The sequence below is a fragment of the Melanerpes formicivorus genome, unplaced genomic scaffold (genome assembly GCF_026170545.1).
Source record: "Melanerpes formicivorus ecotype bairdi unplaced genomic scaffold, bMelFor1.0.p_v2 SCAF_26, whole genome shotgun sequence".
Classification (NCBI taxonomy): Eukaryota; Metazoa; Chordata; class Aves; order Piciformes; family Picidae; genus Melanerpes; species Melanerpes formicivorus.
The window spans coordinates 1627719-1644140 of record NW_027142378.1 but is presented as its reverse complement, the minus strand read 5'-3'; the positions used below and the strand labels follow the sequence as shown (position 1 = coordinate 1644140).

General features: G+C 48.6%; 1 protein-coding gene across 1 annotated transcript in view; it reads right to left on the bottom strand.

Annotated features, from left to right (window-relative positions):
- Nucleotides 1-16422, bottom strand: part of ADGRB3 (adhesion G protein-coupled receptor B3) — a 553776-nt gene that overhangs the window by 222961 nt on the left and 314393 nt on the right. The window contains 1 exon segment of the mRNA XM_068153437.1: nucleotides 11317-11419. Within this exon segment, the coding sequence (XP_068009538.1) occupies nucleotides 11317-11419 (103 nt within the window).

The window sequence follows — 16422 nt, the reverse complement described above, 5'->3', positions numbered from 1 at the left end:
TACTATTTTGGGGTGGTTATGAGATTTACATTCCCAGCTTCAACCTCTTTGAAGTCACACAAACACATACACAGAACAGTAGAATTTGGAAGGGACCTCTGAAGATAGGATGGGATGGGATGGGATGGGATGGGATGGGATGGGATGGGATGGGATGGGATGGGATGGGAGAATAGAATAGAATAGAATAGAATAGAATAGAATAGAATAGAATAGAATAGAATAGAATAGAATAGAATAGACCAGGTTGGAAAATACCTCAGAGATCATCAAGTCCAACCTATCATCCACCACCATCTAATCAACCTAAACCATGGCACCAAGTGCCCCATCCAACCTCTTCCTAAACACCTCCAGGGATGTTGACTCCACCACCTCCCTGGGCAGCACATTCCAATGGCAAATCTCTCTGTGGAGAACTTCTTCCTAACATCCAGCCTAAACCACCCCTGGTGCAGCTTGAGACTGTGTCCTCTTATTCTGGTGCTGGGTGCCTGGGAGAAGAGAGCAACCCCCTCCTGGCTACAACCTCCCTTCAGGGAGTTGGAGAGAGCAAGAAGGTCTTCCCTGAGCCTCCTCCTCTCCAGGCTAAGCAACCCCAGCTCCCTCAGCCTCTCCTCACAGGGCTGTGCTCCAGACCCCTCCCCAGCTTTCTTGCCCTTCTCTGGACACCTTCAAGCGTCTCAATGTCCTTCTTAAACTGAGGAGCCCAGAACTGGACACAGGACTCAAGGTGTGGCCTAACCAGAGCTGAGTACAGGGCAGAATGACTTCCCTGCTCCTGCTGGCCACACTGTTCTGAAAGAGGCCAGGATGCCACCTGGCCACCTGGGCACACTGCAGGCTCATGTTCAGTTGCTATCAACCACTACCCCCAGGTCTCTATCTGCCTGGCTGCTCTCAGCCACTCTGCCCCCAGCCTGTAGCGCTGCCTGGGGTTGCTGTGGCCAATGTGTAGAACCCAGTTTACTGGAACCTCCTGTGTTTTAGTCTGTGTCCACTGCCCCTTGTCCTGCTGCTGGACATCAGTGAGAAAAGCCTCCTGACACTCTTTGGATACTCCCAGATCCTTCTTCAGAACGATTCCTCATTTCCTGCTAGAATCAATGAATCCTTTCAGTGGGAAAAGCCCTTTAAGATCATTGAACCCAGCTAAGGCAGTGGAAGACTTGTGATGTGATTTAGAGGAGGCCAGGAATCTCAGTTTATTACACATCATTAAGCTGTGGTTAATGTTTTGGGAAATTGAAATGTCTTCATTATTATTCATGTTTGTTTTGCTGTCTGGAAAGAGCTGAGGCAAAAATTACAGTTCAGGTTTTGTCCCTAATCTTGTAAATCTTCCTTAATCAAAACTCAGATTGATTTAGGAGGAATTAACTGGTTAAAAAAAACTGCCAAAGTGCTTTGCTGTTCATCATCAACGTTGGACAGTGCCAGAAAGTCAGAGCAGCACAAATATATTAAGGAGCAAGTAGAGAAAATAGAGAATCTACTCTGCCCTGGTGAGGCCCCACGTGGAGTATTGCATCCAGTTCTGGGCTCCCCAGCTCAAGAGGGATAGGGATCTGCTGGAGAGAGTCCAGTGGAGGATGATGAAGGGACTGGAGCACTGCCTGATGAGGAGAGGCTAAGAAACCCAGGGCTGGTTAGTCTGGAGAGGGATCTAATCAATATCTATCAATACCTGAGCGCTGGGGGTCAGGAAGGAAGGGACAAGAAAAGCCTCTGCTCACTTCTGCCCTGTGAAAGCACAAGGGGCAATGGATGGAAACTACAGCACAGGAGGTTCCACCTCAACATGAGGAGGAACTTCTTTATTGTGAGGGTCATAGAGCCCCAGAGCAGGCTGCCCAGAGAGGCTGTGGAGACTCCTTCTCTGGAGAGTTTCCAGCCCTGTGTGGATGTGTTTCCTGTGTGACCTGTGCTGGATTCTATGGCCCTGCTCTGGCAGGGGCTTGGACTAGAAGATCCCCAGAGGTCCCTTCCAACCCCTAACATCCTGTGAGCCTGTGGTGAGAACTATATTCTGAACACAGTCACAAGTGGTTTGAAGGAACAGGTGGAGTCCACTCTTTGTCTGTGTCAAGATTAGTGCAGTTCTCTCCTGAAGAGAGTTGGCACAGCAGGTAAAGTTGGGAATAAACAAAAGACAACTGTGAAGTAAAAATGTGTTAAATCATCACCATCATCTCTTACACATTTAAGTTCTTCCATCCACCTTTTGGTCAAAGACAATAAAAGTCCTTCTGAAGATGCTTGTGAGAGAGGCATTTAGGGGAATTTTGATCCTCTACTGCAGGATTTTGCTGAGGGCATTGAATTTTGTGAGTATAAATATTTCAACCCACCATATTGCAAGGGGCACTTTATGTTAACACAGCCCCACACAAACATCACTCAAGGATGCTCCATTCCCTCAAGCATTTGTGTAGTCAAGAAGAGGAAGGGGCAGAGGGAACAGGAGAAAGCACTGGTCAATAGGTCCATGGAGATTCAGAGACCAGGCCTCTCTCTCACTACCAAGAAGCTTTCAGACATGTTGATAGAGGAGAATACAGAATCATGCAATAATAGAATCATAGAACCATAGAATCACAGAATGAAGGAATAATAGAAGCATAGAACCACAGAACCATAGAATGGTCTGGGTTGGAAGGGGCCTCCAAAGGTCATCCAGTCCAACCCCCTCTGCAGCCAGCAGGGACATCCTGCAATACATCAGGTTGCTCAGAGCCCTTCCCAGCCTCACATTGAGTATCTCCAGGGATGGGCCCCCAGCCACCTCCCTGGGCAAACTGTTGCAATGTCAGAAGCACAGAGTGGCTTGAGCTGGAAGGGATCTAAAACAACCTCTAGTTCCAAACCCCCTGCCATGGCCAGGGACATTTTTCAGTAGCCAGGATGTTCATAGCCTCATCCAGCCCGGTCTTAAACACTTTCAGGGATGAAGCATTCACAACTTCTTTTGGCAACCTGTTCCAGTGTCTCACCACCCTCACTCTCAAGAATTTCTTCCTCATCTCCAGTCTGAATCTGCCCTCCTCAGGCTTCAATCCATTCCCTCTCATCCTATCACTGTAAGCTCTTGTAAAAAGTCACTCTTCAGCTTTCTTGTAGATCCTCTTCAAGTACAGGAAGGCAGCTCTAAGGTCTCCCTGGAGCCTTCTCTTCTCTAGGCTGAGCAACCCCAACTGTCCCAGCCTGTCCCCACAGGAGTAGTGCCCCAGCCCCTCATTCATCTTTGTGGCTCTCCTCTGGCCTCTCTCCAGCAACTCCATGTCCTTCTTGTATTGGGAGCACTAGAGCTGGACACAGAACTCCAGGTGGGGTCTCACAGGAGCAGAGCTACAGAATCACCCCCCTTGACCTGATGACCACACACCTATTGATACAGCCCAGGATACAGCTGGATTTCCTGGGCTGCCAGTCCATGAGAAGAAGATAATAGGATAAAAATTAAGAGTGGAATGGCAATATAGAAATAACCTTTTGTTTGTTTGTTTGTTTCACTTAAAATGTTTTTTTATGAAGAGTATCACTTTGTATCCTGAGACTGGGTGAACAATTCCCATTTGCCAAGGTAATAAAACAGTACTCCCATAAAACACTGCATGTGTGAGAATCACAGAATTGTCAGGGTTGGAAGGCACCTCAAGGATCAGCCAGTTCCAACCCCCCTGCCATCGCCTGGGACACCTCACACTACAGCAGGTTGCTCACAGCCACATCCAGCCTGGCTGTAAAAACCTTCAGGGCTGAGGCTTCCGCCACCTCCCTGGGCAACCTGTGCCAGTGTCTCACCACCCTCATGGGGAAAAACGTCTTCCTAACATCCAATCTGAATCTACCCACTTCGAGTTTTGTTCCATTCCCCCCAGTCCTATCACTCCCTGACACCCTCAAAAGTCCCTCCCCAGCTTTCTTGTGGCCCCCTTCAGATGCTGGAAGGCCACCATTAGGTCTGCTCAGAGCCTTCTCTTCTCCAGGCTGAAAAAACCCAACTCTTTCAGTCTGTCCTTATAGCAGAACAGCTCCAGCCCTCTGCTCATCCTCATGGCCCTTCTCTGGACACCTTCCAGCACCTCCAGATCCTTCCTGTACCAGGAGCTCCAGAACTGGACACAGTGCTCCAGGTGGGGTCTCACCAGAGGGGAGCAGAGGGGGAGAATCACCTCCCTGGCCCTGCTGGCTATGCTTTCTTAGCATCTCTTTCTTAGCAGCAGATATCCTACAGTTCATGCTCATTATTCCCACAGTGGAAATTGGAAGAAGAAAAGAAAATAACCACCTAAAACAAAATAAAATAAAGCCATGACAAAGAAATGTACAAACCAGAGGGAAGTAAAATCCTTTGCAGAGAGCTGCAGCACAGGCAAACTGCTGCTGCTGCTGTCAGATCGTTTTGCTCTCTTCAGAATGCATTCAAATGCAGCAACAACAGCAAAAAAGAGGCTCTTTGGCAACTGCACTCACTAATGAGAGGTTAGGTAGGAAAAGGGAAAGCAGGAGAAATATTCCTCCTGTTCCTTAAGGAGATCTTGAGTGAGAGTTTGCTCTGCCAGGCCTGGCAGATCCCAAGAACACAGCAGCCTTTCAGAACTCCTTCCCCTTTTGATATCCTGATCAAACATGGCCCAAGGACCACATGGAGCACAAGGAGTCTGTTTGCCATCATAAGAAGGACACAGAACTCTTGGAGAGAGTCCAGCAGAGGCTGCAAAGATGATCCAAGAGCTGGAGCAGCTCTGCTTTGAGGCTAGGATGAAGGAGCTGGGGGTGTTCAGCCTGGAGAGGAGAAGACTCCAGGGAGACCTTAGAGCTGCTTTTCTATACCTGAAAGGATCCTGCAGGAAGGCTGCAGAGAGACTTTCCCTGAGGGTGTCTAGAGACAGGACAAGAGGGAGTGGTTTGAAGCTGATGCAGAGCAGGGTTAGACTGAAGTTGAGGAAGAAGTTCTTCAGTACGATGCTGGTGAGACTCTGGCACAGGTTGCCCAGGGAGGGTGTGGATGCCTCCTCCCTGGGGTTGTTTAAGGCCAGGTTGGACAGGCTTTGAGCAACCAAGCCTAGTTGAGAGGTGTTCCTGCCCACAGCAAGGAAGTTGGAGTAGATGATCTCTAAGGTCCCTTCCAACCTGAGCCATTCTATGATGCTATGATTCTTCACCCTTAACCTGTTACTCTCTTTTCTCTTTTTGAGAGGCTTTCTGGACACAGCCTCCTGGCAAGCTCTCCTCACCCTGCTGCCATGGAGTTACCTCCAGCAGGCATGGTTCTGTGTGAGGACAGCAATCTCATCCCAGCTGCTGCCAGCTAATTACTTAGCTGGAGCTAAGGAAGCAGCTCTGTGTCCATTACTGTTAAGGGCTGCTGCAGTATCGATTCCTACCCCACAGTGCAGCACTTGGCTATCTCCAACCCAGACATATGTGTGTGGATGTAGATGTAAATATATCTCTGCCTGGCACACAGAACTCAGCTTTGGAGATGACTGGCAGCTCTGACAGCTCTGCAGCACAATGCCAACTGTGTTTTGAAGCCAGGGTTTCAGGCTGGCTGAGAGCTTGATGTCCTACTCTGCTGGTGGCTCATTACTTTAGTGTCCCTGGAGAGAACTTCTGTGCTGCCAGGAGGTGAGAGTTCAAATTCCCTCTGGAGGCAAAAAGGATTTTGTTGGAGTTGTGCAGCTTTTAAAAGATGAATTTGGAGTCTACCTTATCAAAGTACTGGGAAAATGTGATCACATTTACCAGCATCCTCACAGGGCACAAGACCAAATCTCACATCCTATGTCCACTTCTGCTGCCCCCAGCACAAGAAGGAGATTGAAACAATGGAGAAGGTCCAGAAGAAGGCCATGAAGATGATCAGAGGGGTAGAGCACCTGCCCTGTGAGGACAGGATGAAAGTTGGGACTGTTCGGACTGGAGATGAGAAGGCTCCAGGGAGAACTTTCCACAGAGAGTTGTTGGCCATTGGAATATGCTGCCCAGGGAGGTGGTGGAGTCCCCATCCCTGGAGGTGTTCAAGAGGGGATTGGATGTGGCACTTGGTGCCATGGATTAGTAGTCATGAGGTGTTGGGTGACAGGTCAGACTCCATGATCTTCAAGGTGTTTTCCAACCTTATTGATTCTATGGTTCTATGATCTTATGATAACCTTTGAGTACCTGAAGGGGACTAGAAGAAAGCTGGGGAAAGGACTTTTAACAAGGGCTTATAGTGATAGCAGGAGAGGAAATGGATTGAAGCTTGGGGAGGGGAGATGTAGACTGGAGATTAGGAAGAAATTCTTGAGAGTGAGGGTGGGGAGACACTGGAACAGGTTGCCCAGGGAGGCTGTGGATGCCTCCTGCCTAGAGGTGTTGGATGAAGCCTCGAGCAATCTGGGCTGGTGGGAGGTGTCCCTGCCCATGGCAGGGAGGTTGGAACTGGATGAGCTTTAAGGTCCCTTCCAACCCAACCCATTCTGAGATCCTCTTCATCATGCACTTCAACCCACGTTGTCACTGTGGTCAACTGTCTGTTAGCCTTTCATTTCTCTGCCAACCTCCACAGCAGAACATGGAGCTGTGATTTACACTGCCTCCACACAAACATCCCCTGCTTTTGTTCTGAAACTCGTTCCTTTGGCTACAAGATGAAGCAATGCTGATAAATCCTTCAGCTAATTAATATTTGAAGGCTTATTTGGCTTCAACTCATTAAATGATCACATTTGCCCATTTCTTATCTGCTTAATTTAATCAGTGGATGGGGAGGTAAAAGAACAAACGTGTGTGGGTCTGCTCCTCTCTGTTGGCACGGATGTTCTAAAGGTTGCTTAAAAAATGAGTACTAAAACCATTTGGAAACAAAGTGTTCTGAATAATAAACAACATTTCAAGACCCAAGCCTTGAAAACAACAGAGAGAACAAGAAAACCCATTCCTGATAAAAAACACATCCAAGTGCCGGGTTCTGCACTTTGGCCACAGCAACCCCAGGCAGTGCTGCAGGCTGGGGGCAGAGTGGCTGGAGAGAAGCCAGGCAGAAAGGGATCTGGGGGTACTGGTTGAGAGTAGCTGAACATGAGCCTGCAGTGTGCCCAGGTGGCCAAGAAGGCCAATGGCATCCTGGCCTGCATCAGGAAGAATATGGCCAGCAGGAGCAGGGAGGTCATTCTGCCCCTGCAGACTGCACTGGTTAGGCCACACCTTGAGTCCTGTGTCCAGTTCTGGGCCCCTCAGGTTAGGAAGGACATCGAGAAACTTGAATGTATCCAGAGAAGGGCAAGAAAGCTGGGCAGGGGTCTGGAGCACAGCCCTGTGAGGAGAGGCTGAGGGAGCTGGGGTTGCTTAGCCTGGAGAAGAGGAGGCTCAGGGGAGACCTCATTGCTGTCTCCAACACCCTGAAGGGAGGTTGTAGCCAGGTGGGGGTTGGTCTCTTCTCCCAGGCAACCAGCACCAGAACAAGAGGACACAGTCTCAAGCTGTGCCAGGGGAAGTTTAGGCTGGAAGTGAGGAGAAAGTTCTTCCCAGCAAGAGAGATTGGCCATTGGAATGTGCTGCCCAGGGAGGTGGTGGAGTCACCATCCCTGGATATGTTCAAGAGGGGATTGGATGTGACACTTGGTGTCATGGTTTAGTTAGTCATGAGGTGTTGGGTGATAGGTTGGATTTGATGATATTCAGTATTCAGTATCACTAAGGTTGGAAGAGACCTCAAAGATCATCGAGTCCAACCTGTCACCACAGACCTCATGACTAGAGTAGGGAGGACACTACTGCCCACTGCAGGCTTGAACTCACAACCTTCCCATTAGGGGTCTGATGCACTACCAACTGAGCCCCCTCTGAGGTCTTTTCCAGCCTCACTGACTCTGTGATTCTATATTCTGTGACTGAAAGGTTTTCAAAGCAAGGGGACTATCAGTCTTCTCTAATCTGACCTCTTGTAACTACAAAGGTTCATTTCATCTCCAAGATTTGGGATCTTGGCCCTAAGCTTCCTCTGTAAATTGCTCAAAGGATTGGATTAAAAAGAAGTAGCACCATTAAATGGTGACAACAATCCCTCCCTCAGAATTTTCTACACTTTCAGCTTCTGAGGACAGTGGTTCCACTTTTTGTTAGCCAGCCTTGTGTCGTGCTGCTTGTAACAGCTTCTGTCCACCACCAATATTTCCCACCAAAAAAAAAACACCTTCAAATATTAATTAGCTGAAGGATTTATCAGCATTGCTTCATCTTGTAGCCAAAGGAACGAGTTTCTGAACAAAAGCAGGGGATGTTTGTGTGGAGGCAGTGTAAATCACAGCTCCATGTTCTGCTGTGGAGGTTGGCAGAGAAATGAAAGGCTAACAGACAGTTGACCACAGTGACAACGTGGGTTGAAGTGCATGATGAAGAGGATCTCAGAATGGGTTGGGTTGGAAGGGACATTAAAGCTCATCCAGTTCCAACCTCCCTGCCATGGGCAGGGACACCTCCCACCAGCCCAGATTGCTCGAGGCTTCATCCAACACCTCCAGGCAGGAGGCATCCACAGCCTCCCCGGGCAACCTGTTCCAGTGTCTCCCCACCCTCACTCTCAAGAATTTCTTCCTAATCTCCAGTCTACATCTCCCCTCCTCAAGCCTCAATCCATTTCCTCTCCTCCTATCACTATCAGCCCTTGTAAAAAGTCCTTTCCCCAGCTTTCTTCTAGTCCCCTTCAGGTACTCAAAGGTTTCTATAAGTTCTCCCTGGAGCCTTCCATTCTGCAGGCTGAACAGCTCCAACTTTCATCCTGTCCTCACAGGGCAGGTGCCCCTCTGATCATCTTCATGGCCTTCTTCTGGACCTTCTCCATTGTTTCAATCTCCTTCTGGTGCTGGGGCAGCAGAAGTGGACATAGGATGTGAGATTTGGTCTTTGAGCCCTGTGAGGATGCTGGTAAATGTGATCACATTTTCCCAGTACTTTGATAAGGTAGACTCCAAACTCATCTTTTAAAAGCTGCACAACTCCAACAAAATCCTTTTTGCCTCCAGAAGGATCACAGAATGGGTTGGGTTGGAAGGGACCTTAAAGCTCATCCAGTTCCCACCCCCTGCCATGGGCAGGGACACCTCCCACCAGCCCAGATTGCTCAAGGCTTCATCCAACACTTCCAGGCAGGAGGCATCCACAGCCTCCCTGGGCAACCTGTTCCAGTGTCTCCCCACCCTCCCTCTCAAGCATTTCTCCCTCATCTCCAGTCTCAATCTGAACTCTTCCAGCTCAAAGCCATTGCTCCTCATCCTATCACTACCAGCCCTTGTAAAAAGTTCTTTCCTGGCTTTCATGGAGGCCAAGTTCTCCCTGTGGCTGCTGGAAGTCTGCTGATAGCAGGAGGAAAAGCTTCTAATAATTTTGATATAGTTAAGACCTGCACAGCATCCTTTCCCTCCCTCCCCCCATTTAAAACATTTTTCATGTGCTATTAAACAAAAGGCTGAAAAGCACAGGATTAAACAGAATTGCCCAATCTGTCTCAAACACTTCTAACAACCCTAAGCCAAATTGGAACCAGAGGATCTGTTTTTCAAGGCCACTCCAAGAATTTAGGTAAGAAGTGGCTTTTGTGTAAAATAATGAAAGAAAAGAAGGGGGGGAAAAAAAGAAGGGGGTGGCGAACTATGTAGTTTTTTGCCATAGGCAGGGGGCAAAAGGTTGATCATCCAGCACAAGTCTACATTTTCAGCTGTGGTCATCAAAGCAATGAATGGAGAGTTCTCAGGAGGAATTGCTGCTGAAATGAAACCCTCAAAACTCATGGTATAATAATAATTAATAAGCAATTAATGCCCTGCTGAGAGCACACCTGCAATCCTGTGCCCAGTTCTGGGCTCCCCAGTTCAAGACAGACAGAGACCTGCTGGAGGGAGTCCAACAGAGAGCCACAAGGATGCTTAGGGGACTTGAGCATCTCTGCTATGAAGAGAGACTGAGAACCCTGGGGCTGTCTAGTTTGGAGAATAGAAGGCTGAGAGAGGATCTGACCAATGGCTATCAATATCTGAGGGGTGGGGGGCACGTGGAGGGGGCCAAGCTCTTCTTGGTGGTGTGCACTAATAAGCCAAATGACCAATGGATACAAACTTGAATATAGAAGATTTCACCTCAACACGAGGACAAACTTCTTTACAGTGAGGGTACTGAGCCCTGGAGCAGGCTGCCCAGAGAGATTGTGGAGTCTCCTTCTCTGGAGACTTTCCAAACCCACCTGGGTGCATTCCTGTGCAGAATACTCTAGGGGATCCTGCTCTGGCAGAGGAGTTGGACTGGATGATCTCGGGAGGTCCCTTCCAACCTCTAATGTACTGTGCTACTGTGCTAATTATAGAATGGAATGGAATGGAATGGAATGGAATGGAATGGAATGGAATGGAATAGAATAGAATAGAATAGAATAGAATAGAATAGAATAGAATAGAATAGAATAGAATAGACCACACCACACCAGGTTGGAAAAGACCCAAGTCCAACCTGTCACCCAACACCTCATGACTACTAAACCATGGCACCAAGTGCCACATCCAATCCCCTCTTGAACACCTCCAGGGATGGGGACTCCACCACCTCCCTGGGCAGCACATTCCAATGGCCAACCTCTCTTGCTGGGAAGAAGTTTCTCCTCACCTCTAGCCTAAACTTCTCCTTGCACAGCTTGAGACTGTGTCCTCTTGTTCTGGTGCTGCTTGCCTGGGAGAAGAGACCAACCCCCACCTGGCTGCAACCTCCCTTCAGGGAGTTGGAGACAGCAAGAAGGTCTCCCCTGAGCCTCCTTTTCTCCAGGCTAAGCAACCCCAGCTCCCTCAGCCTCTCCTCACAGGGCTGTGCTCCAGACCCCTCCCCAGCTTTCTTGCCCTTCTCTGGACACCTTCCAGCAACTCAGCATCTTTCCTAACCTGAGGAGCCCAGAACTGGACACAGGATTCAAGGTGTGGCCTAACCAGTGCTGAGTACAGTGGCAGAATCAACCAGGTTGGAAAAGACCTCAGAGATCATCAGTTCCAACCTATTACCTAATACCTAACAACTCCTAACTAAACCATTATTAATAATGATTATTAGTAAAGATTAACTAATAATAATGCCACTAATTCATGGAGCCATAATTAACAATTAATTGATTCTTTCTCATACAGATGCAGGAAACACACAACCAGTCCCTTGAAACTCTTTCAGCCTGCTCCTGGCCTGCAGGTTTAGCAGTTTTATTAGCTGGTATTTCCAACAACCCCACGTCCCCCTCTCATATGATGTGATAAATACCCTTGGAAGAGCACAGTTAAGTGTCCTTGTACTCACATTAGACAGATGGGCCAGCTCTATCTCCAGGAAGGAGTCTGTAGTTTTGGGCTCTGGTCGTATGGTGACAACGATGATTTTGGAATTGACAACGGTAAAATTCCTGGGAGAGGAAAAACAAACAGGTGAAAATGAAGGATTTCACTTACTCTGGGGTCAAACAGGGCTTCTGGCACTGTATTTAAAGCAGTATCTCATGGGTAAAATGAGGCTTCTGGTACTGTATTTAAAGCAGTATCTCATGGATTAAATGAGGTTTGTGCACTGGTTAGGCCATGCCTTGAGTCCTGTGTCCAGTTCTGGGCCCCTCAGGTTAAGAAGGACATTGAGACTCCTGAATGTGTCCAGAGAAGGGCAACAAGGCTGGGGAGAGGACTTGAGCATAAGCCCTGTGAGGAGAGGCTGAGGGAGCTGGGGTTGCTTAGCCTGCAGAAGAGGTGGCTCAGGGGAGACCTTCTTGCTGTCTCCAACTCCCTGAAGGGAGGTTGTAGCCAGGTGGGGGTTGGTCTCTTCTCCCAGGCAACCAGCACCAGAACAAGAGGACACAGTCTCAAGCTGTACCAAGGGAGGTTTAGGCTGGAGGTGAGGAGAAAGTTCTTTCCAGAGAGAGCTGTTGGCCATTGGAATGTGCTGCCCAGGGAGGTGGTGGAGTCTCCATCCCTGGAGGTGTTCAAGAGGGGATTGGATGTGGCACTTGGTGCCATGGTTTAGTAGTCATGAGGTGTTGGATGACAGGTTGGACTTAATGATCTTTGAGGTCTTTTCCAACCTTATTGATTCTATGGTTCTATGATTCTGATACTGTATTTAAAGCAATATCTCATGGGTTAAATGAGGCACTCCAAGCCCCTGGAAAAAAGTCCCTTCCTGGCTTTTTTGAAGCCCCTTTCAGGTACTGAAAGGTTGCTATTAGGTCTCCCTGGAGCCTTCTCTTCTCCAGGCTGAACAGTCCTTGCTCCCTCAGCCTGTCTTTATAGCAGAGATGCTGCAGCCCTCTGATCATCTTTATGGCCCTCCTCTGGACTTGCTCCAACAGTTCAATGTCTTTCTTAGGCTGCGGACACTGAACTGGTATTAGCTATCAGTTATCAGCCTGAGAGTTTCTGATGATTATCCACAGAATCACTTTGCTTGGAAAAGCCAAATAAGACCACAGAGTCCAACCAGAGAGAGAGGGGAATGAATCACAGAATTGGGGTAATGGTTGGGAAAGACCTTTAGGATCACTGACTCCAACCATTCAGTGACTCCAGCAAGTCTGGGTCTAAACCACATCCCTCTGCACCACATGTCTGCCTCTTTGAAACACCTCCAGAGATGGGGGTTCAACCACCTCCCTGAGCAGCCTGTGCCAGGCTTTGAGAACCCTTTCAGTCAAGAAGTGTCTTCCAATGTCCAACCTACACCTCCCCTGCTGCAACCTGAGGCCATTTCCTCTCATCCCTTGTGTGTAGTGCTGCTTTCAACACCTTCTGCTTGATCTCACAGAAGCCAATGCAAAGCCTCACAGAAGGCCACTCCCAGGTGGATGTTCTCAAAGCAGAAAGCAGTTTAGATGTAATTATAGCAGACAGTATAAATATCATTTTGTTGTCACTTTTTAATTGCCTTTTTTTTTACCCCCCCTCTAGGGAAAAGCTATTTAGGAGAGGATTCCATTTTGATGGATCATTGAAACAGGGATTGCCATGGCTACAGTTAGAGGAACTTAACTCAGCAGGCACTTTGCTCATCACAAAATGAAATGAAATGATTCTTCTGGGGCAAGGTATGGATCCTAGTCCAATTGTAGGCAGCCAAATCATGTAATGGAAATACAGCTGAAGTGGATTTCTGTTTTATTCAGTTCTTGGGGAGGTTTTTTTTTTCCCCCTTTCATTGCACTTTGAAGCCTCTCACACTGTTGAGGAAACATCTCTCTGACTAACATTTAATGTTTAGCAGAGTTTCAGTGTGTTCTGTGAGAGGAGAATAAGAACAGTGCCTCACTGCACATGAAGGAGATGAGTATCTATAGATGACACAGAATCAGCAGAATCACACAGTTTTAAGGGCTGGAAGGGACCTCCACAGATCATCCAGTCCATCCACCCTGCCAGAGCAGGGTCACCCAGGGCAGGTGACACAGGAAACACATCTGGGAGGGTTTGGAAAGTCTCCAGAGCAGGAGAATCCACAACCTCTCTGGGCAGCCTGCTCCAGGGCTCAGCACCCTCACAGTGAAGAAGTTTCTACTCATGTTGGGATGGAACCTCCTGGGTTCCAGCTTGTACTTGTTGTTCCTTGTCCTACTACTGGGCACCACCAAAGAGCCTGGCACCTTCCTCCTGACACCCACCCCTCAGATATTTACAGACATTGATCACATCCCCTCTCGGCCTTCTCCTCTCCAGACTAAACAGCCCCAGGGCTCTCAGTCTTTCTTCATAGCAGAGATGTTTAAGTCCCCCAACCATGCTCATAACTCTCTACTGGGCTCTGTCCAGCAGATGACTGTCTCTCTTGAACTGAGCAGCCCAAAACTGGATGCAGTATTCCATCAGGGCAGAATAGAGAGTGAGGATAACATCCCTTGACCTGCCGGAGAGACCTGATGCATCCCAGGACTGTTTCCTTGCTGTGTCTAATTTTGGTAGCACTCTGATGGCTCTGGAGTGAGCTCCAAAAGAGCACTTGAGGTGCTGAGATTGTAACCTCAGTACATCCATTTTACCTCAGCCTCATTAAGAAGCCACCAACCCACTCACATTCTTGAGAGCTCCTGGCAGGCTGCTTGACCAGAAAATGAATGTAAGTGGCTCTGTCAGTGGGGAGTGAGATCTGCATCACTGCCTGCTGTCCTGTCCAGGCTCAACACCTAATTTCATGTCTCATATGAGGAGAGACCTCATTGTTCTCTACAACTACCTGAAAGGAGGTTGTGGAGAGGTTGGTGCTGGCCTCTTCTCACAGGTAATTAGTGATAGAGCAAGAGGGAATGACCTCAAGCTGCAACAGAGGAAGTTTAGACTGGGCTGTAGGACAATTTTTTTCCCCAGCAAGAGTGGTCAGGGATTGGAATGTACTGCACAGGGAGGTGGTGCCAAGCCTGGAAGTGTTTAAAGGTGATTTGGATGTGGTGCCTGGGGCTATGTTTTAAGTGAGAACCTTGCAGAGTAGGGCTTTCAGCTAGACTTAGTGATCCCAAGGGTCTTTTCCAACCTGAATGCTGACTCTGTGATATTTAAGTGCCTGGATAGTCCATGGAAGGATGCACCCAGGCAGGTGTCTTCTAAACTCACATAACACATGAAGACACCATGGCCTGTGTGAGAAATAGTGTGGACAGAAGCAGTAGGGAAGTGATGAACCCTGTGCACTGCAGAGTCCTCTTGCCCTCCAGCAGATCAACACTGCCACCTAATCCAGTGTCACAGAATCATAGAGTCAGTCAGGGTTGGAAGGGACCACAAGGATCATCTAGTTCCAACCCCCCTGCCATGGGCAGGGACACCCCACACTAGAGCAGGCTGGCCAGAGCCTCATCCAGCCTGGGCTTAAACACCTCCAGGGACAGGGCCCCAACCACCTCCCTGGACAACCCATTCCAGGGCTTCACCACTCTCATGGTGAAGAACTTCCTCCTCATATCCAGCCTGAATCTCCCCACCTCCAGCTTCATTCCATTCCCCCTAGTCCTATCACTACCTGAGATCCTGAGCAGTCCCTCCCCAGACTTCTTGTAGCCCCCTTCAGATACTGGAAGGCCACAATTAGGTCACCTGGGAGCCTTCTCTTCTGCAGACTGAACAGCCCCAACTCCTTCAGTCTGTCCTCATAGGAGAGGTGCTCCAGCCCTCTGATCATCCTCCTGGCCCTGTGTGTCACCTGCAAGCCTCCTGAGAGTGCCTCAGTCCCCTTGTCCAGATCACTGATCAAATGATGAAGGAGCACTGGCCCCAGTACTGAGCCCTGGGCACCACCACTCCTGACCAGCCTCCGAGTGGATTTGTATCCAGGCACCACGAGGACTAAACACATTGTCCAAAATGTCCTACAGCAGTGCAGTTGCCCCATCTCACCTCTCACTGCTTGCAAGGCGGATTCTCTGCCAGCAAAAACAAGACAAATCCAGCCCATATGGTACAAATGCTGCTGATCTGGGGAGTCTGTGGAATATGTTGCCCAGGCTGTCCCAGAAAATGGGACACACAACACCTGGGATGTACCAGATGGAGATTCTGTGCTTAGGTGCTCTGAAAGATTTCCCCTCAAGATATATTTTGTTATTTCTTTCTTCCTTTCCTTGCTTGCTGGAAACACAGCAGTTCCTTGGGAGGGTGCAGAAGCTCACATACTGGGTTTTTTTAGTGCTGGTATTCTGGGGTGTACTTGAATGTGTGTCACATTTGCTCTTCTGGAGACTACAGTCAAATATTTACTAGCTTGTGTCAAGCCAGGGACTGGGAACATGTTGGGAAGTGGTAAAGCTTGCTACATATTTAGCTGCAGGCAGCAAAAATGTCATTCCTGACATTGTCAAGGTGTAAATGATGTTCAGAGAATCCCAGAATGGCTCAGGTTGGAAGAGACCTTAGAGATCATCCACTCCAACCTGCCTGCCATGGGCAGGGACACCTCTCAACTAGCCCAGGTTACTCAAGGCCCCACCTAACCTGGCCTTAAGGAGGGAGGGAGAGGGGGCATCCAGGGAGGGGGCACACACAACCTCTCTGGACAATCAGTTCCAGAGTCTCACCACTGTTGTATCCTAAAGAAGTTCTACACAAAGAGAGTGATTGGCCACTGTGCTGCCCAGGGAGGTGGTGGAGTCACCATCATTGGAGATGTTTAGGAGGAGACTCAGGTGCTTGGTTGCATGGTTTAGTTGATTAGGTGGTGTTGGATGATAGGTTGGATTGGATGATCTTGAAGGTCTCTTCCAACCTGGTCTATCCTATCCTATCCTATCCTATCCTATCCTATCCTATCCTATCCTATCCTATCCTATCCTATCCTATCCTATCCTATCCTATCCTATCCTATCCTATCCTATCCTATCCTATCCTATCCTATCCTCCAATCTAAACCCATCCTCTTTCAATTTAAATCCATTTCCCCTTGTCC